The 25,716-nt window shown below is 35.5% G+C and overlaps 1 protein-coding gene across 2 annotated transcripts in view; it reads left to right on the top strand.

The window, feature by feature from the left end:
- The window catches only part of SPOCK3 (SPARC (osteonectin), cwcv and kazal like domains proteoglycan 3), a 349,276-nt gene that overhangs the window by 247,883 nt on the left and 75,677 nt on the right, over positions 1-25,716 (top strand). For both annotated transcript variants that reach the window (XM_080674967.1, XM_080674968.1), the window contains exon 6: positions 6,221-6,335. In XM_080674967.1, the coding sequence (XP_080531093.1) occupies positions 6,221-6,335 (115 nt within the window). The remainder of the gene's footprint in view (positions 1-6,220; positions 6,336-25,716) is intronic.

The following is a 25,716-nucleotide window of genomic DNA, read 5'->3' as shown; positions in this document are numbered from 1 at the left end:
ATTCCTCTCCCTTCCTCTCTGTGAAAAATCAATAAAATATTTTTTTTTTTAAAAAAAGAAAAGCAATTGACTTTTTAAAGAAGTGACTTAATCTTTCTTTTTCAAAAAATCAATCTATTTTGAATTCTTTTAAATTCAGCAATGCCAGAAAAATCACAACATAAGTCTGCTTAAGGTTAATTGGGGAGGTAATCACTCCTGAAATTGACACAAAGGATGAAGGTCTTTGTTTCTTTACTTCAGGCAAAGTCTATTTTGATTATATCGTCAGGCTTTAGTAAGAACTAAGAAATGTTCTCTGATACAACATCTGTGTTAGACCATGGATATATTTGTCACTGACTTGTGTAAATTGTATACTGCATTTGCTGAGCAGAAGTCAATAAATAATACTAATGTCTTAGAACTCAGCTAGGCATCTGTAACATAAATGCCCTGGGGACAACATGTTGGATGATTTTGAACACTTGATTCTATCATATTTAGTCATGGAGTGCTTGCCAATTGAACTGAATAATGGCAAATTCCTAGGCATAACTTTGTATATAAGAAATATTGATGTGTGTGTGTGTGTGTGTGTGTGTGTGTGTTTAGGGAAGGAAAACAGAAAGCTTATCATTTTATACTGGCGCCAGAGATAATACTTTAGTTGTTTGGGGTGGGGCCCTATGAATCTAAATTTTACAAGCTCCCTACGTGATTTTTACACGTGCCCATGTTTGAGAAGAACTGTTGCTTTTGAAATCTTAAATATGAGAGTTTTAAAAAATATAAAATAGAACAATAAGTTTAGCTTAAAGAAGAAACATTTACCTTTTATTGCAATTTGAGAAAATTCAATTTTAAGTTTCAACATTGTCCTATTATTTGTTCATCTTTAACTGTTTTCCATATTTGAGGTATTCTGTTACTTTCTTTTAACAATATTTTCTGATTATAGTAGATATATGTACTTTTTGAAAGATAGAAAATTTCTTACACATCACCATTTTGATGTGTTACCTCTATTTGTATTGGGTGTTTAATGGTCCTGTCTACTTTCTCTTGAATACTTTGTCTGAGCTGAGATAATTTTATGTTGGAAAATCAACAGTCAGAAATATATGTGCACTGTTTCTGTTTGAACTGCTTTTCAACAAAAGCTACATTTTGATTTTGCTTGGGTATGCCAACTTGATCAAGATTACAACTCCAGCGTATTATCAGAATCACTGGGATAAGCTCTTATTAAATCACTGAGCATCAAAAGAAATAATGTGAGTTAACTTTATCATAAAAACTCAGATTTGAAAAGAACTCAATAGGACATCTAGGACAAACTTCTATACAACATGCAAGTCCCTGATAAGATATCATGTTCTGTGAGATAAATGTCTATTTTTGAAAGACTTTCTAATTGTCAGAAAACCTTTTCTCTCTTTACATTGATTTGGCTTCCAACACTCTCTAATTTTACCCCCTCAGGAACATATCAATGCACAAAATAGATACTCTATTTTCTTTAGTTATTGGAAAAATATGAATTTCTAAATTTTTCATTTAAAATGTAACAAGAAGCTAAAAGATATTTTTCAAAGCAGACTAAGGGCATAATATTTTATAACTTTTATAAAACTGTATTCCTGGTCTTTCAGATGCATTTACACATTCATTTAGATACAAACTTTTTTTATATAGCACACCTTCATTGAGTATACTAGTAGGCCATGCAATGTTTCATGGAAACCCAGCCCTTTAATTTGTCTTAATATTTGATCATATTAAGTCATATTTAATAAAATTATATAGTTATGATATTAATATATTTGAACAGATTTTAGGAACCAAAAAGTGGTAAGCATAAAACTCATCTGACAGAAATGAGAAAGTTTGGAGTTAAAGTGCTCCAGATGCTATGGGCATCAGTTATTTCCTTACAAGTTGACTGAGAGAGAACTTTGTTCTCAATCAGAAAATATTAATTCAGTCCCTGGCCAGTGTGGCTCAATTGGTTGGAGCTTCGTCCTGTGCACCAAAAGGTCCCGGTTCAATTCCTGGTCAGGGCACATTGCAGATTCAATTCATCCTGCAGGAGGCAGCAGAGCAATGTTTTTCTCTCTCTCCCTTCCTCTCTCTCTAAGATCAATTAAAAAAAATAATTCAGAAGAAATTAATATACTCCTCTACTGTAAATATTACATGTTTGGGTTAAATATTATTACCAAGTAAATGTGAAATATGATTTTTTTTCAGTTGAATTTGAAAAATTAGAAATAATCACTGAATTACCATAATGTTTACATATTTCTTAGAAAATATTGAGTAAAAATAAATTATAATTATTTTGTTATTTAATCCTGGATTTACTTTATCCTCCGAATATTGGATGTGCATGAAATATAATATGTTGAATAATTTAGTGTTTTTTAATTTACTAGTTCATTATTAATGTATTTAAATGCATACATATAGGTAAGGAAATAATCATGTGTAGTGATGCATCATTTATTTTCAAAAAGGAAAAAGAAAATTATATTTAAACATGAAAATTATATGCCATTTCTATAAAAGTATTCTTATAACAAACTAACTATAAACCTTACAGAGATTTATTATGTTCCCAACTTTGGCTATGTGGACTACTGTCAAGAAATTCTGAGCAGGGTGATCAGATTTCATGTTAATTCAACTAGAAAACCCAGGTGGCTGAACCAGAATTGAGTTTGATTTCCCAAATCCCCTTTGCATAGGCTGCCACTCGGAGAGTATAGCAAATAGACAAGCCTGCATTTACTGTTAACGGAGTGAAAGAAAAACCCTGAATGTTTCAAATAGGTACCCATAACCTCTTTACATCCTGTTAATTCCCCAGGAACCAGCTGAGAGAGTATGTTCCCTTTCTGGATACAGAGATATTCATTGACTAAGCTGCTGTACTAAAGTGAGGGAGGTAGACTCTGAAATAGTTTTCAGTAGGTTTTTTGAAGAGACAATCCCAATGCTTGCAATATCAGATGCTTGTGAATAATATGGAACATGGGAGGGGCATTATATATCTTGCCTGTCAGCCCATTATTGAATAGTTTTTTTTGATAAAAGTTTTCACAGTTGTCCAACCACGAATAGTCCCAAAAGTGAAACATATGACACTGATTAGTGACAAAGAACACAAGGATGCGGCCAGATGGAACTGGAATAGCAGCAGCAGAATCCGAAAAGTGTCAAGGGAGACTTACAGCTGAAATTGATTCACTGGGTTTGTGGAGCCCCAAAGTAGGGAGTGTGATGCAGTTTGCTGGGTGGCTTATAAATCAGTCTGTTGGTTTAACTGATATAAAGGACCAAGTAGAATGTCCAAGGGAAGAACACACTCTTTCCAATACCCAAAGAATCTATGTAGGAGCTAGGACTAATCTTTTGGTGATCAGCAGAGTAATGGATAAAACTGCTTAATAGAGTAATTGACACATAGTGGTGACCCAAAGAGAGTAGTCGTTTATAAATTGTGTATTTTGTAGTTATAGCTGGTTTGTATTTTTGGTTGTTCTGCATAAAGAACTTAAAGCTGATAATTTATTTGTACCATTGGGTTTATTTTATATGTATTACTTTAGTGAATGCCCAAGTAAACATTCCTAAAGAAATAGGAAAGAGATCTTAAGAGTTGAGTTAATCTATTCATTATCTTTCAGTGGACCGGTGCCTAAATATGAGCTTCTCAATCTAGAAATGAGTAACATCTGAGGTCAGATAACGCTTTATTTTGGGGAGCTCATCTGCACATTGTAAGATGGTTAGCAGCACTTTTTACCTCTATCTAGTAGACACCAGCAGATCTCCCTCCATACTCTAGTTGTAATAACCAAAAATGTCTCCAGATGTCCCCTAGCTGAGAACCTCTGATTTAAGCCATCTACCATGGCCATGGTGAGTCCCTGGCCATGAAAACCTGTAACAGTAGACTTTTCAGTGTTAGCTGACACTGATTGTTGGGGTCTTTTCTGTGGACAGCCCAGATCTCTCCTATTTAGGTCATATTTTCTTCATTGTTATTAAAGCGAATGACTAACTTACTTTTGCTGATAAGTGTCAACTTGTACTATTGAAAAATCATTCTGCAGGCTTGCTTTTCACAGTAACTCATAACTTAAGTGTTCTTGGTACCCAGGTTCTTAATCAGGAATGCATTAATCATGTCTTTCTCTACTGTATTTGAATTTTGGGGTAATTATAGACTAATGAGTATGCCCTTTATGTGATATTTTGCTTCACTTATACCTTTATAAATATTTCAGTTTTGTGATAATTAAGTAAATTGAACATTATTAATTGGAAATGCAATCAGTGGATATAGCTAAAATACTACTTTTGATATCCTATTATTCTTTGAATAATATTCTTCAAAAATACTTTTTTTCAAAATCAGTCCATAAGTAAATAAAACTAAATGGTTTTCTGACTGCAGGAAGCTAAACTCATACAACTATACACATGGTGTGTATTTGCTATACATCTGATTCTGTTGCTCTCTACAGAAACACATAAAAAAAAGTGTTCAGTAGAATCATTCTGAAGAAAAGTTGTTTCACTTATGAAGTAATTTTTTTTTTGCAGAGCTATAACTTCATCATATGCAAATCTTAAAGACAGCTTTGACATTTTGAATTTATAATTATGTAAAAGAAAATTAGCTAAAAGGTAAAAGTTGATGATAATGAAATCAAATTTTTATATTGTGCTTTTTTCTTGTTAATTATTTGTTTAATAACATTACAAACAATCAATGATCAACTTTTGAGCAAAAAAATTATTCCTCTATTTAATAAACTAATAGATCATGTACTTTTGCTGTTCAAGTATTTCTTGAATTTTCATTTTCTTGGAATAAAAATATCACTGCTAAAAATTAACCACAATTAAAATGTGAATGAGTATAGAATAACAGCTTTGAAGGGAATTAACATTTTCAAATTTAATATTAGCTACAATTAATATTGACTTTTGACTTTATCTGCTCATATGCCACTTATAATTGCTGCTGAACTTCTCTTAAATTATATCATGAGTCAGAATTTTATTATGACCAAATCCAGGCTTCTGAAATATGAAGTTAAAAGAATTTACAGGAAAGAATATTAAATTTGAAGTCTCAAAGTTTTATATAACTTATCTGGCTTTCATTAAAGCCCTCACAATTTCTTAACTATGTTTACTTTTGATTAACAATAGGGAATTATTAATTACATTTAAAATTTATTGTGACTTTATATGACAAGATCATTTTTTAATTATTGAAATATTAAATAATAAAAAAATGATACCTTTGAAATAAATTATTCCTCCAAAAAGGCCCACTAAGCCATTACAAATATATTTCAAGTGCAATAATTTTTAATCATTTGTTGTAGGGCTAACTAAGAATTTTGCCAGAGAGAGTTATTTGACAAAAAAAAAAAAAACATGCTGCACAGATGTGAGTAATCTGATTAGTCATTGGGTGGATTCAGTGCTCTTGGTATCAGCTGAAACTGAATTAAATTAGTCACTGGTGCCTTTGTCGATGGGAGCCAGAAAGTCTGCAGTATTTATTCTTAAAATAATTTGTACTGAGTAAATTATGGAAGTAGCCACTAAAGAAATCACATTACTTTAGAATTAGCAAGATCAATTTCTTTTAGGGGAGGAAGATAGTTATTGCCTCTTTAAAATATGGAGTAGTTTTATAATATTTAAAATCATATCTAATGTGCATTTATAAAATATTATCTTAAGAATGATTTATGAATATTGTGGCTGAGAATACTAACAAAGAGTAATGTTTACAAAGAAAATCAAACCAAACCAAAACTAAACTAAAAATAATCTTTATGTGCCGTAGTAATTTTGATCATTTACCTTTAATTTTATTCAGCTTTGTTAACATTTACTGAGGAGAGCCTGGCTCATGTTTGCTACTGCTGTTTGATTCTTGAAACACTATAGTTTAGGTGTTACCCCAATTATTCATATGGGAAAATTGAGGCTGAGAACATTTAAAATACGAGTCCCAAATGTTAAATTTAAGAAGAGACACTATTAAGATTTTAGCTCAGGTGTAATGCTCTTTGTTCTATTCCATTCATTTATCTTTCCCCATAGCATACATGATAGAATCACAAGCATACTATTGTCACTTTCTCTGTGTTTTACTGTTTAATTAAATATATTTGAATGACTGTTTTTCTCCTCTCTTCTTATACAGTGCAAACTAGAATATCAGGCCTGTGTCTTAGGAAAACAGATCTCGGTCAGATGTGAAGGCCATTGTCCCTGTCCTTCAGATAAGTCAACAAGTACAAGCAGAAATGTAAAGAGAGGTAAGTGATGAAAACTTCTTTATATGTTTGTTCTCTCTACTAAAATGTTTTGCTGTAAATGTCATTATGTATACAATGAAGCTTAATTTTATACATGTATCTAGCAGTAATTATATTGTAAGTGAACTTTTCCCCTTTAGCCTCAATTATTATAGCAAGTAATGTTTTCCTATAGATCTACATTTATCTTAATTGTAATAGTTATTATATGCTTCTTTCCTACATATTTACCATATATAAGAAATCTAAAGCAATTCCTTCTATGAATTGTTGTGTCAGAAAAGTGTTTTACATCCATTTTTTTTTTTTTCCATTTTGGACAAGCAACTGATTAGTGGTAATATAGTAAGTGATAGCTTGGTTCACTGTGGAACTGGTCAGACAATTAGTACTAACCGTTTTAATTAAAATGTTCTGCCCCATATAGAGTTTGAATGTGTGTATAAGATGTCCTACTAAATAATTTCATAAATTAAACTTTCTTTTGGTTATATCTAATGTTTTAAATTTTTATTTTTATTGGTTCAATGTCTAATAAAATAATGAAATATAATGAATCCAATATGTGTTACAGTATATATTTCAACTTTTCATTGATTATTTATTGTGGTTGGAATGGTAATGTTTTTATATTTAAAATATTATTTATGCATTTGAAAATATCTCTATGGCTGCTAGTTTTAGTTCTTTGCATCTAAAGATAAAGAAGACAATTTAAAGCATTTTTTGAGTCAAAGACTATTTTAGAGAACATTAATATCCACATTTGTCACATATTTTATAACCATCTGAATCATGTAATATAACAATTATTATCATTGGACCTTAATGAAAATAATTCATTTTCTCCTTTTTAAAAAATATGAATAACAGATATGCATATAAAATATTTATTGTAAAATATGTATTTTCTTAAACATAGTATACTTGATATTCTATATTATAATGTCTCACAATATTTCATTACAGATACAACTTATGAACTTCAATTATGCCACTTATATTTGTCTTTACTTAATAAGTAATATTTTAGTTAAAATTTAGAATTTAAAAACTGTTACAGCATTGCCTTTAGTAAAGTGCCTAGTTGATTGTATTATTGAAAGTAAATTAATTGATTTGCAAATTAATTTCAAGCTAGTGTTTAGATATTATGCAATATGCAGAAAGACATCAACTGTTGAAAGAAAGCTGTCTTCCAGAAGTCTCACCCTTGTTGCCTCACCCCAGCCTAGAGTCAATTTCAGAGTGATTCTTCCTGGACTCCCTACCCCCATCTCCCAATCCACTTGCTCTAGCATAGCTCAAATGAGGATGTTCAGGCATGAGCTTGAATATATTAATCAGTCCCCTTATAATTAAAAGTAATTATCATTTTATTTTAATTGAAGTATTCAGTATCTCTTGCATCCCTCATCTCCATTCCCTATTTAAATCATTGAATACATTTTCCTCAGCAAATCACTCTTAATTTTGAAGTAAATTCTACCTTGGTGTTCAATATCCATGTCTTATTGTTTTCATTGGAAGCTATAAAAACATTTGAGTAGTAGTCATAATAAGTGTATACCTATAATACATCACAATCCTGCACTAAAATTCCTCTTAAATAAGACTTCTTGCTATTTTAAACTCATTTTTGAATAAGAAGATATATTTGGTGTTGTATTAATTTATCATAAACTTCCACAAACTACAAAATGAACTCAGTATGCATTAAAGAGGATCCCTTGTGAATAAACAATAATTATGTTTTGTGTTGCTCAAAGTCTCTGTACAATGTTTATTTTAATATGTCAAGAAGAACACTTCACTTAAAAATCATATCATCAGGGGATAAGGATCATTTGTGTTCAATTGAGCGTAGAAAGAAAGGCAAGAAGAATTTAAACTAACCCTGCTTTGATGGATTGTCAGAGCAAAACAAGTACAGAATAATGCTAGCTACTGTGGAAAAACAGTACAGAAAACTGTGAATGTCATTTCTGCACAGTACCAAAGTCCAAGAGAAAATGGAAATGTAAAACCTAGTTCCATATCATTTCTAATCTTTCAATTGTCATTTACATTAGAAGCATGCCTTCAGTAGACTGTGTAGTACAGGAAATTCAATTTAATGGCATCTCTGTTCTAGAAAAAGGGAGACAAACTACCAAAAATGAAATGTTTCTTGAATCTTTCTAACTTCCTACATTTGAGGTCAAATTGACACCATAGTAAGTTTTGACTGTGTTAACAGCTGAATGAATTTTTAAAGTAATTTGAAATATATTACAACTAATAAAAGTACATTTTATTTATATAGTGGGAGAAACCAACATTTTCCTTTGTTCTCCTAATGTATTCAGTAATGGATGTGCCTAAATTGATTCAAATATATACGTTCAAGTAACCCAAATAAAGATAATGGGCACTTTACATTTTTTTAAATTCTAGATTCTGACTTTACATAAGTAGATAAGCATACTCCTCTTCAATTAGTAAATTAACTCTACAGTTTTCTGCTTTTCAAACTCATAAAAATCAAGATTACAAAGGCCAGCGCTTCGGAGAAACCAAGATGGCGGCATAGGTAAGCATCTAAACTGCTGCCTCGCACAACAATTTCAAAACTACAACTAAAAGACAGAACGGACACCATCCAGAACCACAGGAAAGCTGGCTGAGTGAAAATTCTACAACTAGAAGGAAAGAGAAAAGCTCACAGAGAATTGGAGGTACGGCAAAGGGTCTTTGTGCGCGCAGAGAGGAAAGGCGGCTGAGAGCCTGGCTGACTTTCTCTGGCGGAAGGGGGAAGGAAGCCCCCGACCGCACTGAACCCCAGTTCTGACTGCACTGAACCCCAGTTCCGGGCGAGCCCCTGGGGACCCACGCTCTTGTGGGGGGAGTCTGGACTCTCGGGCGGAGACTTGGGAGCCTGGGAAGGCGGAGGACTGAAAGTGCGCTCGTGCCAGTGCACACAAAGGCTGCGGAGGTTGCCACAGGCTTTCCCTAGTGGAAGGGAGTCGGAGGCTCCTGAATGCACTGGGCCCCAGTTCTGACTGCACTGAACCCCGGTTCCAGGCGAGCCCCTGGGGACCCACGCTCTTGTGGGGGGAATCTGGACTCTCGGGCGGAGACTCAGGAGCCAGGGAAGGCAGAGGTCTGAAGGCACACACTTGCGCGCAAGGGCAAGGCTGACGGGAAGCCAAGACTGAGACTCCACCCCATCCAAGCTGAGCACAGAGGCTATTGCAATTTGGCAAGTCTAATCCTATAAGGCTGTCTCCAGCACCGAACTTCTCCCAGCATAGACACAGCTGATCCTTACAGCCAACTGGCCTGGAGGTCAATTCCTCCCAGTGATACCAACAACAATCAAGACTTAATTACAACAAGGCTGTACACACAGTCCACAAAGGGGTGCACCAAGAGTGTCCACCTCAGGTTAACTGGGGAGGCAGACCCACTGGGCCATATTGGAAACCTAGCACACAAATCTACCTTACCAACTCAGGGAAGCAGTGAAAATGCGGCGTCAAAGAATCAGATCACAAACGAAAGAAATGGAGGAAAACAAACGACTGGATATAGAATTCAAAACCACGGTTATAAGGTTTTTTAAGAATATCCTAGAAAAGGCCGATAAATATAATGAGACCCTCGAAGATATGAAAAAGGACCAACTAGAAATTAAACATACACTGACTGAAATAAAAAATATTATACAGAGACCCAAAAACAGACAAGAGGAACACAAAAATCAAGCCAAAGAATTAAAATACAAAGAAGCAAAAAACACTCAACCGAAAAAGCAAAAAGCAAAAAAAAAAGAAATCCAAAAAGTTGAAGATAGTGTAAGAAGCCTCTGGGACAACTTCAAGCGTACCAACATCAGAATTTGGGGGTGCCAGAAGAAGAGAGAGAGCAAGATACTGAAAACCTATTTCAAAAAATAATGACCGAAAACTTTCCCCACCTGGTGAAAGAAATAGACTTACAAGTCCAGGAAGCGCACAGAACCCCAAACAAAAGGAATCCAAAGAGGACCACACCAAGACACATCATAATTAAAATGCCAAGAGCAAAAGACAAAGAGAGAATATTAAAAGCAGCAAGAGAAAAACAGTTAGTTACCTACAAGGGAGCACCCATATGACTGTCAGCTGATTTCTCAACAGAAACTATGCAGGCCAGACGGGAGTGGCAAGAAATTTTCAATGTGATGAATAGCAAGAACCTACAACCAAGATTACTCTACCCTGCAAAGCTATCATTCAGAATTGAAGGGCAGATAAAGAGCTTCACAGATAAGAAAAAGCTGAAGGAGTTCATCACCACCAAACCAGTATTATATGAAATGCTGAAAGGTATTTTTAAAGAAGAGGAAGAAGAAAAAAGTAAAGAGAAAAATTATGAACAACAAATACATATCTATCAACAAGTGAACCTAAAAATCAAGTGAATTAAAAACCTGAGGAACAGAATAATCTGGTGAATATAATAGAATCAGGGGCATAGAAAGGGAGTGGACTGATAATTCTCAGGGGGGAAGGGGTATGGGGGGGGTTCATGAAGTGACTGGACAAAAATCATACACCTATGGATGAGGACAGTGGTGGGGAGGTAAGGGCAGAAGGTGGGGTGGGAACTGGGAGGAGGGGAGCTATGGGGGGAAAAAGGAGAAATAATTGTAATATTCTGAATAAAGATTTATTTTAAAAAAATAAAAAATAAATAAAACAAAGGCCAGTGCTTCTAGGTCCCTTTAGTGTATTACTTCTTTCCATTACAAAGAATTGTTGTTTGATCACAAATGCAGAATGATCACTTGAAAGATTAATCTACTTTATCCAAGGATTGTTGACATTTTAGATAATTTCTAAAGCCCCATATACATTTTATGTAGTTAGGTTAATATGAGATTCATAGTTGTGAACATGGACTATGGACAAACCACTTTCCATGTATTTTGTATGTTGTTTTGCTACATTTTGTTTTTGGTGGCAAAGTTATACTCAGAGACTGTTGTCTTTGCCAGCAATTTATTTAGCACAGGTTCACAGTGGGGATTATAATAATTCATAAGCCACTAGCATACAGGATAATATCTTTTAATAAGCCAAGAAAGGAAAAAAAAACATATTCCATGCAAATGACAGATTTAATTGTACAGTCATTCCAGGCAAGAGGAGATAAAAAAATAAAAGTCCAGCCCTGTCCAGTGTGGTTCAGTTGGTTGAGTGTCTTCCCGTGCACCAAAAGGTTGCTGGTTAGCACATGTCCAGGTTGTGGGCTTCATCCCCTGTAGGGGGCATGCAGGAGGCAGCTGATTGATGTTTCATTCACATCAGTGTTTCTATCTCTCTCCCTCTTCCTTCCTCTCTCTCTAAAAATCCATAAAAATATTTTTTTTATAAAAGAAAGTCCAAATTTAACAAAAGTGTACCTTTTTACTAGTATATAAGTTTGGTTTCTTGGGAGAAGTCTTGACCAATCATGAGTTGACATCCTCCTGTCAGTGCAAAAACGAAAGCCCCTCATTGCTGGAGCACATTGCTAGGGAAAGGAAGATGATGGTGTTGCTGAACATGATAGGCTGCTCTGAGGATTATGGCTCCAGAGACCTTGACATGGTTTAGCATCCCTGCCAACAGTCACCTTGGACAAGTCAGGAGCAAATATCTCAAGATCTTCAGAGAACTACTTAGGTCAGCAAAATGTGCCTTGCCCAGACTGAAACTCTCAAATAGTCTTCACAAACTCTCAGTATTTATCGTCTAAATGTCCCCTTACCATTGTTTTATCTCCACAAGTTCTTATCAGTAAGTTTCCAGTGGGGCCCCTCAGCATTGCTGAGTGCTTATAAAGATTAACAGATGAGATGATAATAACATCCTGACTCAACTTACTTCATTCCCACATCAAAACAACTTTACTTATAAAAAAAACACACACACTCAAAAAAAAACAACAACCTTTTTTTGTCCTTGTCATACACAAATGGATTGAAACAGCTTCACTTGAGACCTGGCTGGGAGGTTTAGTTGGTTGTCCCATACACCAAAAGGGTGCAGGTTTGATTCCCAATCAGGGTACATACCTAGGTTGTGGGTTTGAACCTCAGTTAAGGCACATATAGGAAGCAACTGATATTTCTCTCTCACATCAATGTTTGTGTGTGTGTGCCTTTCTCTCTCTAAAAACCAATAAATACATATCCTTAGGTAGCTTTAAAAAAGGAAAAAAACAACAACAACAACAAAAAAACAGCCCTAGCCAGTTTGGCTTAGTGGATAGAGCATCAGCCTGCAGACTGAAAGGTCTGGGGTTGATTCTGGTCCAGGGCATGTACCTCATTTGCAGGCTTGATCCCAGCCCTGGTCACATGTGCAGGAGGCAACCAATGGATGTGTATCTCTCACAATGACATTTTTGTCTCTCTCTGTCCCTCCCCCTTCCTTTCACACTCTCTAAAAAATCAATGGGAAATACCTTCGGGTGAGGATTAATAACAAAACAAAAAAAAGGAAATAAGAAAAAACAGCTTCACTTAAATCATAAACTATATATATATATATTGCAATCCTAAATCTAGAAAGGACTTTCAGGGCCAAATATGAAGAAGAGCATTGGAAAGAACCTTAGACAATATTTATTTTGCACTTAATATATCTAAACTCAAAGGAGATTACCCTAGACATATCTTAAATGATCTACATAGCAATGGTTGATGATCACAGTAAACTTTGACCTATGCTATATCTTAAATGCTCAGTTAAGCTATTCATTTGAATGACTAGATTCAGAAGATTGTGTTCTGAGAACACATCAGATTATATGTTGAAAGGAGTTAAACTAGGACTATGTACAAATAGTTATTTGATGTGGCAAGAATTAAAACAATGCTATCTCCACTTTTATACCTGATAACATGCAACTGCACAAAATCAAAATGTAAAATTCTAACTAGAATTTATAGGAAAGTTAGAAAAAATACCACAACAAATTCATGTAGAAAATAAAATACTTGTGTAAAATTTGAAATCAATCCAATAGCAACACACAAAAAAATAAGCTTTTCAGAGAAAATAAGCTTATCAGGTCTTGACTGATGGGATTTAAGAAAGGAGAGGTCTCCAGGAGTCATTGACAACTCCTGAAAAAATTATGATGATAAAACCAAGATGGAAACATTGTTAAAAGATATAGTTTAGGTGGTGAAAATTTTAAATTCAGCAATGAACACAGTGTAATTAAGGTGTTTATGGCCCAAGTGTAGAAACATTTGTGCTTTCACATCTAAGACAAAAGGTCTGGGTTGGAGTAAATACTGGAGATACATTGAGGTGCAAAAAGTGAGAAAAGTAGGGTAAGTGGTTTGTAAAAGACTATTAACCATAGACTCATTACAGGAAGAAGCATCTTGATGATGTTAAATGAGAAACAGGAAAGAACAGTGTCTCAGCAGCTGAGGAATAAATTCCAGCTTGAGAAAGATGGTGAATTTGACTCTTGTATTCAGGAGGAATGTTCTGTAATATGAATCCCAGAAATGACCTCAGACTTTGGCAATTAGAATATCAGTAGTGATGTTAAAAAGAGCAACTTGAGCCTAATGGGAGTTAATGGAAATAATACAGACAAATTACTTAACATATATAATAGGAATTCAATAGAAGTTTGTTCCTTCTTCTACCTCTGCTCATGTCTCATTCCCAACATGTAACTTATTTCAGGCAAAATGTTGGGGTTGAGATGATAGTGATTAAGGCAGTAGGGGTATAAAGCAAGTAATTGATTCAATAAAAATTTTGGAAGCTAAATGACCAGGACTTGACTATTGGATTTAGGAAAGAATATAATCCATATTTGGAATATGAGAGAAAGCAGTGGAAATAATACATAGCTACATCTATTATTTGCAAGTTATTTTCTTTACTCTTCAAAACATGTAAGTATTGGTATACCATTTGGACACTTGAGGAAACTAAAGATCGTAGAGTTAAGAGATATTCCCAGCTTAAGAGAGTTACCAGGTAGTCTTTCTGTCTTATAAGTCCACATTCTATTTCTTTCTTTCTAAGAATAAAGAGACTGATTTTAACCCAGTTTTGTCACCGTGGTAAACTTTACTTTTATTTTTTGTATTACAAAGAGATTTTTTTTATTTTCTAGAAAAAAAATCCCCTTGAGTTTTCTTCAAATAATAGTGATTAGCTTCATTTTTTTGCACATATCTGTCCAATTTTCCCAACACCATTTATTGAAGAGACTGTCTTGACTCCATTGTATGTTCATGCCTCCTTTGTCAAATATTGATTGAGCATAATGGCTTGGGTCAATTTCTGGGTTCTCTGTTCTGTTCCATTGGCATATGTTCTTGTTCTTGTGCCAGTACCAGACAGTTTTGAGGACAGTGGCTTTGTAGTATAGCTTGATATCTGGTATTGTGATTCCTCCAACTTTGTTCTTCTGTCTCAAGATTGCTGCAGCTATTCGGGGTCTTCCAGATGAATTTTTAGAGAGTTTGTTCTAGGTCTTTGAACTATACCATTGGTATTTTAATGGGGATTGCATTGAATCTATAGATTGCTTTGGGTAGTTTAGACATTTTAATGATGTTGATTCTGCTAATCCATATATCATACACAAAATTATACTGAAAATGGATAAAGGACTTAAATGTAAGACAGAAAACCATAAAAATCTTAGAAGAAGCCATAGGCAGCAAAGTAGCAGACATTTGTTGTAGCGATATCTTTAGCACTACAGATCCTAGGACAATGGAAACTAAGGAGAAAATAAACAAATGGGACTACATCAAAATAAAATGCTTCTGCACAGCAGAAGAAATCAAGAAAACAACAAGAAACACATTTGCCAATGTTTTCTCTGATAAGGGTTTACTCTCAAAAATTTATAGGGAACTCATACAACTTAACAAAAGGAAGATAAACAATCCAATAAAAAAATGGGCAACAGACCTAAATAGACACTTTTCAAAAGATGACATACAGAAGACCAAGAGATGTATGAAAACATGCTCAAAGTCACTAATCGTCTGAGAGATGCAAATCAAAACAATAATGCGGTACCATCTCACAACTGTCAGGATGGCTGTCATTAACAAATCAACAAATGACAAGTGCTAGAGAGGATTCAGAGAAAATGGAACCCTCTTGCACTGCTGGTGGGAATGCAGACTGTGGAATTTCCATTTGACTCAGTAATCCCACTTCTAGGAATATATCCCAAGAAAACAAACACGAATCAGAAAGGATATATGCACCCTTATGTTCATAGCAGCACAATTTACAATAGCTAAGATTTGGAAACAACCTAAGTGCCCATCAGCAGATGAGTGGATTAGAAAACTGTGATACATCTATAGGATGGAATACTATGCTGCGGTAAAAAAGGAGTTCTTACCATTTGCAACAGCATGGCTGGAACTGGAGAGCATTATGCTAAGGGAAATATGCCAGAGAAAGATAAATATCACATGATCTCACTCATTTGTGGAATAGAATGAACAATATAAACTGATGAACAAAAATGGAACCAGAGTCATAGAAGCATTAAATAGACCGTCCAACCTATGAGGGAAGGCAGGGGTTCAGGGGGGTAAGAGATCAAGCAAAGGACTTGCATATAAGCATAACTAATGGCCACAGACGTGGGCGGGGGGAGGGAGGGCATGTGCTGGGTGATGGGGGTGGCTGGGGAGAGGTCACTGGGGGAAACAGGAGACTTATGTAATACTTTAAACAATTAGAATTTAAATTTAAAAAGTAAGTAAACATAAAATAAATAAATAAATAAATAAATAAATAAATAAATAAATAAATAAATGTGTCTTATTCAGGAAAAGGTTCATATGAGGTTACAACATTCCGAAAAAAGCAAACATTCCTAAGACTTCTTATATCACAATGTACAGCATATAGTAGGCACTCAATGAATATTTATGAATGTATGAATTAAACATAGTGTTGTAAATGTCCAATTAATAGTACAAAACTAACCAATTTTAAAATAAAGTTTGAAGCCAGAGTTTATACATAAAATAATAAAATAAAATAATAGCCATTAAAATTATCCAATAAAGCCATAGAATTCAGCTGTAGAGGAAACTGGCGTTAGCCCTAGTAAGCAAGTCTTCCCCTCCCTCTCATTCTCACCCTTTCTCACTCCCTCCCTCTCCCACCCCCTCCCTTCCTCCATTCCTCTGTGTCTATGGGTTATACATATATGTTCTTTGGCTAATCCCTTCACCTTCTTCCAACCAGTTTCCTCCTCTTCCCTCCCCTCTGACAGCTGTCAGTCTGTTCCATGTATCGATGCCTCTGTTTCTATTTTGTTTGTCAATTTATTTTTTTCATTATGAAATGGGAAATTTGGACTGGAACGCAGATATTCCCCTGGGCAGCATGGTTCCCGGGCTCTTGTCTGGTGGAACATCAAGAATGAAACCATGGACGAAAGGTGATATAGCAAAGTTAGAAATTTATTGAGAAACAAGCACAGACTCCCACGTGGGGAGAGGGAAAGAGTCCCATCATGTCCCCTTTTCCACAGTTTATAAAGGCTGCAGTTTTTTGTGCCTCTATAACCCCTCTGATTGGTTACTTTTCCCCTTAGATTTGGTCAGTATAGCAACACCCGAGCTTAAGCCTCACATGAAGTACCTGAGGTGCCCTTCTTCTTCTCCCTTATTGTTTTCCAATTCCCTCTGGGCTTTCTTCCTCCCTCTATTTTGTAAATGTGTACCTTTTGCCACTCTCAACTTCCCTTATCTTATGGAAATGCTCCCCTATCTTATGGAAATGTAACTTCTGTTGCTCCTAGCTCCCTTGTCTTATGGAAGTATATCCTTTGTATCTCTGTAGCCCTGTGCTTTTTCTTTGGACCCCTTAATTTCTAAAATTTTGTAAAACTGCCTATCTCACCCCTAAAAATTTATTTCAGTTAGATTACACATACTAGTATAAGTGAGATCATGTGATACTTGTTTTTTTCTGACTGGCTTATTTTGCTTAGCGTAATAATCTCCAGGCCCACCCATGCTGTCTCAAGGGTAAGAGATACTTCTTTATTACAGCTGCATAGTATTCCATTGCGTAAATGTGCCACAGTGTTTTTATCCACTCATCTACTGATGGCAGTCGGGCTGTTTCCAGCTCTTGATTATTATGAATAACACTGCTATGAACATAGGCATGCATATATTCTTTTGAATTGTAACTTTTAATACCACTCTGTATCCACAATTTTCTCAATTCATTTTCTCATGTTGTCTCCTTTAGTTTTCTTGAATATATCCTTTAATATTTTTTAAAAGGATGCATTGATGGTGGGCTTTTTGCGAACTTCAATATCAGAAAAGTATTTGCTTTTAGGAATAGTAAATAGTATAGCTGAAAAAAATCTCAAATAAAGTATCATACTTCCTAAGAAATTAAAGGAATTGATCTTTTGTCTTCTAACTGCTATTGTTGTTAAGAATAATATCCTTTATATTACATCAAATGTTATAATAACCAAAAAGAATATAATTAAAGCATTATACCAATAGTACTAACAGTATACTTACAGACTATAAAAGTATATCTAACAGAAAATCCAAAGCTATATTAAATTAAAGAGGGATTGAACTTCTTGCAAATATAAATGCTGTAATAATAAATAACTGTTACTTCTTATTCTCTTAAAGATGCAATGATAGTACAGAAAAGTGGCATTATTATAAAAAATAATGACTGTTAGGTTCTCAATTAATCCCTATGTGTTAAATATTGATTCACATACTGTACGTATGACGGATATAAAAACTTTGTATATCAGTTACTCTTCTATCAGATAATTTTCTTAGCCTCAATTAAATTAGATTTAATTAGATTTTAGCCTCAATTAAATATAGCAAAGATAAAGTATACAATTATCTGTTTATGAAAAATACTTTACATTTAGACATATCAGCAAAACCTTTTGATGTTCTAGTCTGTACACACATTAAGTATAACATATTGGTACAATTATTTAACTAGGTCAAGCAAAATAATTTTTATTAAAATTCTATAACTTTAGGCATTACTTCTTGCAATAAGGTATTAAATTTGCATTTGGCCTGATTTTCTGTCTGTTGTTCTGCATATATCTCATGTACTAGATCAAGTTCTACAATTTACATTTCTAAAAATTGTGATCATTAGAAAGTCTATTTAAAACCTAACTATCCAGGGAGTCAGTGGGTCCTAGTGCTTAAACTCACAGGTATTGTGGTTAGACATCCATATGCTTACATTAGTGATCCTGCCACTGAGTTGAAGTTTGACCTTGAAAAAAATAGCGAAACACTCTAATTTTTTAGTCTCCTATTTTCTCATATCATTAAAATAAATCCACTGGGTTTGAAGACTAAATTGAAGTAGATAAAATGTCCTTAGCACAGTTCCTAAATTATCACTTCTATTCCTCAAGGATCTCTATTTTTTGAGGGTGTGCGATTTTTTCCCTACTTGGAAGCCAACAAGTTAACCTACATAGTTTCTCGGATGCTGACAGCAAAGAGGTAACACCTAGATCATAGACAAAGGACTTGATTGCTCACAACACAAGGTTTGTGCTCACATTTGTTCCCTTGACCTCTAGTGCCACAGGAGAGATGTGGAGTGGGTGCTGTGAACACAGTGGGTTTCAGCCCTAGCTGAAAAAAAACGAAGTTTAGGAAACCCTGAGTGATAAGGAGGCTGGTAGCAAACATGTCCAACCTTTGCCCCAGAGGAAGACTTCATCTTGACATTCCTGGAGAGCATCACATCTGCCCTCATCTCTGTAGGTAGATACTATCCCAATTTCCCAAATCCATTTGCTCCATAAATATCTTTAAAAAGATAGTACAAGGAAAAAGCTGAAATGTGTTGACACAAAAGAGACACATTGAGATTTATCTCTCCACAATATTAACAAATTCATCCCTGCTTCTGAGTTAACACTTGCTGTTGAGCTCTTTGATTCTACTTTGCCTTGATCTCCTCTCCTTTTGAATCTGTCCCTGTTACCTCTCCTGAGGTGTACATCCTCCCCCAACCACTAACCCTGCTCCTTACAGCTTCTCCAGTGCCTTGGTTATAAATGGTAGTTAGGAAATAATGGTTGAAGTTAAATGAATTTGTGTTTATGAAGATTTCACTTCAGTTTTCTCTTACTTGTAATGTTGCTGATAAAAGTTGACTGTAATTCTTTTCTTTGTTTCTCTATAGGTGAGCACTCCCCAACCCAGCTTTCTTTAACATTCTTTGACTTTTTACAGTTTGAATGTGGTATGTGTGGTTTATCTCCTTTTGTTTTGGATTGTCTGCTTATTTTGCTAGGCATTTTCTGAACTTCTTGAATCCATGGTTTGGTGTCTGACATATTTGTTTGTATTTTTTTTTTATCTTCACCTGAGGATATGTTTATTGACTAGAGAGAAGGAAGGGAGAGAGATTAAAAAAAAAAAAATCAATGTGAGTGAGAAACATGGAGTGCTTGCCTCTCGTATACCAAACTGGCAACCTAGGGATGTGTCATGACCAGGAATGGAACCTGAGACCTCTAGGTATATGGGATGATGCTCCAACCACTGAGCAACACCAGTCAGGGCTTAGTGTCTGATATTGAATTTGACAAGATCTTGACTATTATTTCTTGAAATATTTTGCTATTCTCTTCTCCTTCTTCTGCTATTCTGACTGAGGAAATGTTACAGCTTTTGATATTGTCTCATGTTTCTTGGATATTCTGAGTGCTTTATTTTTCCTTTTTGTCTTTTTTTTTGTCTCTTTGCATTGTACTCTAGGAAGTTTCATTACCTATTTTCAAACTCACTGATTTTTATTTCTACTACTTTCTTTAGATTCTTCTACTTTTTATCTCTATGGTTATGTTAATCATCTGGTTTTCCATGTTTCATCTTCTCTATTACAGTCTTTAATATATTAATCATAGTTATTGTAAATTCCCTTTCTGATTCTTTTAATATTCAATCAGTTGATTTTGGCTCTCATGATGGGTTATTTTGTCTCTTGAGACTTTTACATTTTTTTAAAAACTTTGGAATTTTTTGTTGTTGAAAGCTGGAGAGAATATATAGGGTATTAGGCACTGAGGTAAGTACGCATTCAGTGTGAGGATTATGTTACTATGGCTAGGATTTGAGCAGTGCCCCACGTTTATGGTAGCTATAGGCAGCAGAGGTTTCAGCTTCCTCTTGTGTCATTGTTTGTCCTCTCCTCTCTCAGGAGCTTCCGTTTGTATACTACTCCTCAGAGTGAGTTAGCATCTGGCAGCTCTTTCAGTGGCTATTTAATGTTACTATTATTGGAGGCATGTTAGAGTGCTGGTCAGGTGTGGGAGGAGGGAGGAGTTTTATAATTTTCTGATTGTTACTGGATCTTTCTTAGGGAAGTGGTTCTCTCCCTCCTCTGGGCATAGAGGCTTCTCCCTTCCTGAGCCCTACTTCATCCTGCAACCACAGACTTCCCAGTCTAGGTCTCCAGAGCTTTATCCCCTGACAGCTATGGCATTTATTTATTTATGGGTTTCTTGGTTTGTTTCCTTTGGTAAAATAGGAAGGTTGGAGGGGCTACAGTTGGGGGATTTTTTTTTCACCACTCCTCCTCCCCCTATAAAGTAGGTCTCTATTATGGAGAAAACTCTGGACTTATTTCAAAATGGTTACTCTTTTTCTTTCCTACCAATTTGATATTTCTTTGGGTTTCTAGAAGGCAAGCCCAAGGCATCTGGAGACTCCGTAGAATGGAAGCATCCAGAGGTTCCTCTCATCATGCTAGTCCACACTCAGCCTCCAGCATTTTGTCAAAGTCACCTCTTATGTTTCCCTATCAGTTTATGCCTCCAGCGGTCTCTTCTCCGAGACAGTACATCCCAGCTTGACTCCAGCTGCAGTGGAGCACAGTTCCTTCCCTGTGCTGGCAGAGTATCCACCTGGCCCTCTGATGAAGTCCTTATCCCTCATCCCCAGTGACCAGGTTTGTTAGGGAGAAGGAGCTGAGCGGACGTCATGATGGCCACTCTTCCATTCCTGCTGCCAGGGCCTTGTGGGGAATTGTCTTAAACACTCTCCATGAGAACCCCTGGGGTCTTGGAAGAACAGCCTTCACAAGTGTGAGCCCCTCCCCTTTGACTTCAGCCTCCAGGGTCTTCTTACTCTCAAGTTAGTCCCTACTCAGCCTCCAGCAATAAATCAAAATTACTATCGTAGTGTTTCAACCTGCTTATGTCGCCCATCAGCTTACCTGTGAAGTAAATAAATCTCAGGTGCTATATATCTCTAGATTTGTCAGTCTCTTAGATTTTTAGTCTGGTGGTTTGCCCTGTAATCTCAGTTCTTTGAAGGGTCTCTGAAAAGTGATTTTTAGTTTCTTCCATTTTTCTTGGCATAAAAACAGGAATAATGCTTTTTAAGCTCTTTACATTTTGGATCTGACACTTGAAGTCTAAAAATACTTTTAAAATACAAATCACACAGTTAGTAATGCATCATTAGTTATTACCATATAATTGATTGGACTATAAAGCTCAACAGCTGTCTTTTGAATAAAGGATAACACTATAACTTAATAGTAAAAAGAGATGAGGTGAGATTTCCTTCCTATAAATAATGTAGGTGTTTGAAATTATTGTCTTCTGACCCATATATTCTAGAAACTAATAGCTCACATGTGCAAAAGAGCAATTGCACTTGAGGGTTTAGTATGGAGCTCTGAAAAAGAGGAGGGATACTCAAAGGTCTTCGTTTTGCTGGTTTATTAGATGGCCTGACACGTAATACTATAAGATTTTCTGACTGTGTAAGTTAGCATGTGTTTAACTCTGATTGCTTTAACTCAAAGGACCTAAGTATCACCATTTTACAAAAAGTAAAATGAACATCACTGTTCTTTTAACTATTTTTGCTGATCTTGCAAGGTGAAGTACCAGAGAGGCCTCCCAGGCATTTCTCAGCAGTTGCTCAGTTGAGTTAAATTGTGAGCTCTGCTCCAACAGTGTGGGAGCAGCTTGGTAATTTTGTGAATAATTATTGAAGACAGAAACTCACAGTTCTTCCCTCTCACTGCAATTTTTTCTAATTCCTTTTCTTAGCAAACAATTGTTCTTAAAAACTCTATTTAAAAAAATTAGCTTTAATTATCAAAACTAAAAATTTCACTAAAGTCACCAGAGTAAACATAAAATCAATGTCAGGGCATCATAGCACATTAAAGATAAAAATGGGGACCTTTTGTATGATTTTGGCCAGAGACCATTTTATTTGGTTTAGATAGGTCCTGATTCCAAACAGAATAGGGACTTTACACTTAGAATCGTGTCATTGTTTTTGCTTTACTTTGTGGGTTTTAAGGAATAAAACTACAGGAAGTTCCCTCCCCCCAAAAAAATGTATACACATTTTAACAACTGATAGCTCAATGTTGAAAATTAAATATATTTTAATAAACACTGCATTTATATTTATTCAAAGTGGGTGTATACATTTTTGGGACACCCTATATATTTATAGAATTTGACTTTTTAATCAAGGTTATTTTTTTTTCTGTTTAATTCTATATAATAAAAGGCTAATATGCAAATCAACTGAACGGCGGGATGACCGGTCACTATAATGCACACTGACCACCAGGGGGCAGATGTTCAATGCAGAAGCTGCCCCCTGGTGGTCAGTGTGCTCCAACAGGGGGAGTGCCGCTCAGCCAGAAGCCAGGCTCACGGCTGGCAAGCGTAGTGGTGGTGGCGGGAGCCTCTCCCGCCTCCACGGCAACGCTAAGGATGTGTGACTGAGCGGGCCTCAGCCGTCAGTCGGACATCCCCCAAGGGCTCCCGGACTGTGAGAGGGCACAGGCTGGGCCAAGGCCCCCCTCCCCCTGCCAGTGCACGAATTTCGTGCACCAGGCCTCTAGTAAATAGATAAAAGGATGAATAACTTTATAGCCTAGATTAGTTTCCCAGAGGAATTTGATTTTTCCAAGGTTTATTTTATAATCAGTGTAATATTATGATCATTCCCCTAAGAGTAGCTGGTATACATGTTACAAAAATTAAACTATATAAACCCAGGTTATTCCCGATGATACTCAGTGTGTGATTTAATTCAAACTTCAGAATTAAGAAACAACAACAATAATAAACACTCATGATTATATAGTAGTTTGCAGTTAACTAGTTTATTTTCTTAAAATTATAACTGAAATGCAAATAAAGCTGTTCATCAAATAGTAATTTTTATTATTGTTTTTTTAAAAAACAATCTTTTTTTTAATTGATTTCAGAGGGGAAGGTAGAGGGAGAGAGAGATAGTAACATCAATGATGAGAGAGAATTGAGGTTCGAGCTCACAACCCCAGGCATGTACCCTTGATTGGAATCGAACCCAGGACCATTCAGTCCATAGGCTGACGCTCTATCCACTGAGCCAAACCAGTTAGGGCAAATAGTAATTTTTAAAATTATATTACTCATTTTTTAGTCAAACAAATAAATTATATCATATGCATATAAAATAATACATTTGAAATATATAGGTATTATATATACTAGTATTATAGCTAAGAAAATCTTCATTTTGACATGAAGTTCTTCTCAATTTTAGTTATTCCTTTCACAGATTAATCTGTGGCCCCTAAGATTGTTGATATTATCAACAATTGTAATGCTTCTGTGCTCTAATTTATTCTTATTATATCCTACTGGTAATATTTTGCCTAAATAGAATTAATTTTCTCTTATTCACCTTTAATATTAGCAAATGCTATTCATTACTTTAAACTATTAAGTGGTTTTCTTTACCTTTAATTAATGATTTCATCTTTAATGTAGTTCATTAATCAGTAATCACTTGTTACATGCCAAATGCCTTTTCAAAAGTCATGACATTTCATTTCCAACATACAATGCTCATAAACCATTTATCTTAATGGACTTCCTTTTGTACTGTGTTGGAACAAACCTCTCTATTATTTCCTGTTAACTTTAAAAATATTTCCTTTTCCTCACCAGTATTAAACTCTGTTCTCTACCTTTCTCATGCCTATTTGAGCCATATGGACTGGAGACAGGAAAATTTCATTATCATTATAGTTATTACTAGAAGCCAGGTGCATGAATTCATGCACTGGTGGGTCGGCCATCAGGGACGGACTGGCTGGGGGCAGGAGCTGCGGGCGGTTTGCCAGCTGGCCCTGCCCCCAATAGGGCTCGTACCAGCTTGGGAGCAGGGCCGGCCAGGGTGAGGGGCTGCAGGCGTTCCTGTAGTTTCGCAGTTCAGTCAATTTGCATATTACCCTTTCATTATATAGGATTATTGTGATCTTCATCCAGAATGTCAGAGAAAAGGGTAATTTAAAATAGGAGTGTAGACTATGTTATTCCAGAGTACCTCATTAAATAATTTTGTTCCAGGTTCTTCAAACTGTGAAATCAAATAACTTCAGCATATGTCTTCTTTATTGTTCTAAGAAGGGGCATTTAACTAATGTTAAATTTGCAGAATAAGGTTTAGCTTGTTTACTCTGTATAGTTCCACAGCCATGGTCCAATTTACATAGAATTACAGTGTGAATCATTACATATATAGAGAAGCTCAGTTTTGTATGTGATAAATACACTTGTTTTAGTGGAGGAATTATGTATTTTATTATATTTACCTTGAAATACTAACAACCTAGAAATAATGTGGTCATCCAATATGAAGTCTGATGTAATAATAAGAAATAATGAAGATTGAAAGCATTTTAATAACCATTTTTATGTAGGTATTACATTAGCTGATATCTGATTATTATAAAATGCTTTCAGGAGTATATTCTTCTACAATTTAACAATTTTTATAATAATCATCAACTGTACTCTTTGTTTGACCATGGTTAATATTATTTTCCTTCCTAGTAAAGAATATGGAGACCAATTTTGTAGAAAAGTGGCAAATTATATCATCTGGATTAATTGATGACCAATAGCTATAGAAAGCTCAGTAAGTAAATAAAATGATGATGATAGTATTAAATAATAATCTATACTAATAAAAGGGTAATATGCTAATTAGCCTGGACATCCATCCAGACAAAGCCACAGCGGCTGCAGGGCCGAGGGGCAGGGGAGAGGCAGGGTGGCGCGGGAGAGGCGCAGCCAGGCAGCCCCTTTCTCAGAGGACATGGGAGAGGCACTGCTGCCACTGTGGGAGAGGAGGCAATGCTGCTGTTGCCACCACTGCCCCTTTCACAGAGATGGCACGGGAGAGGCCTCTGCACAGGCCAGTCCAGCACAATGGCCCCTTCTGCAGAGGCAGCGGGAGAGGGGGCTGTGTAATCCCGGTCCCAGTACTGCCCCTTCTGCAGAGGCA

This window comes from Plecotus auritus (genome assembly GCF_963455305.1).
Source record: "Plecotus auritus genome assembly, chromosome: 6".
Taxonomy (NCBI): Eukaryota; Metazoa; Chordata; class Mammalia; order Chiroptera; family Vespertilionidae; genus Plecotus; species Plecotus auritus.
The sequence above is the reverse complement of the archived record's forward strand: the minus strand, read 5'-3'. Positions and strand labels throughout refer to the sequence as shown.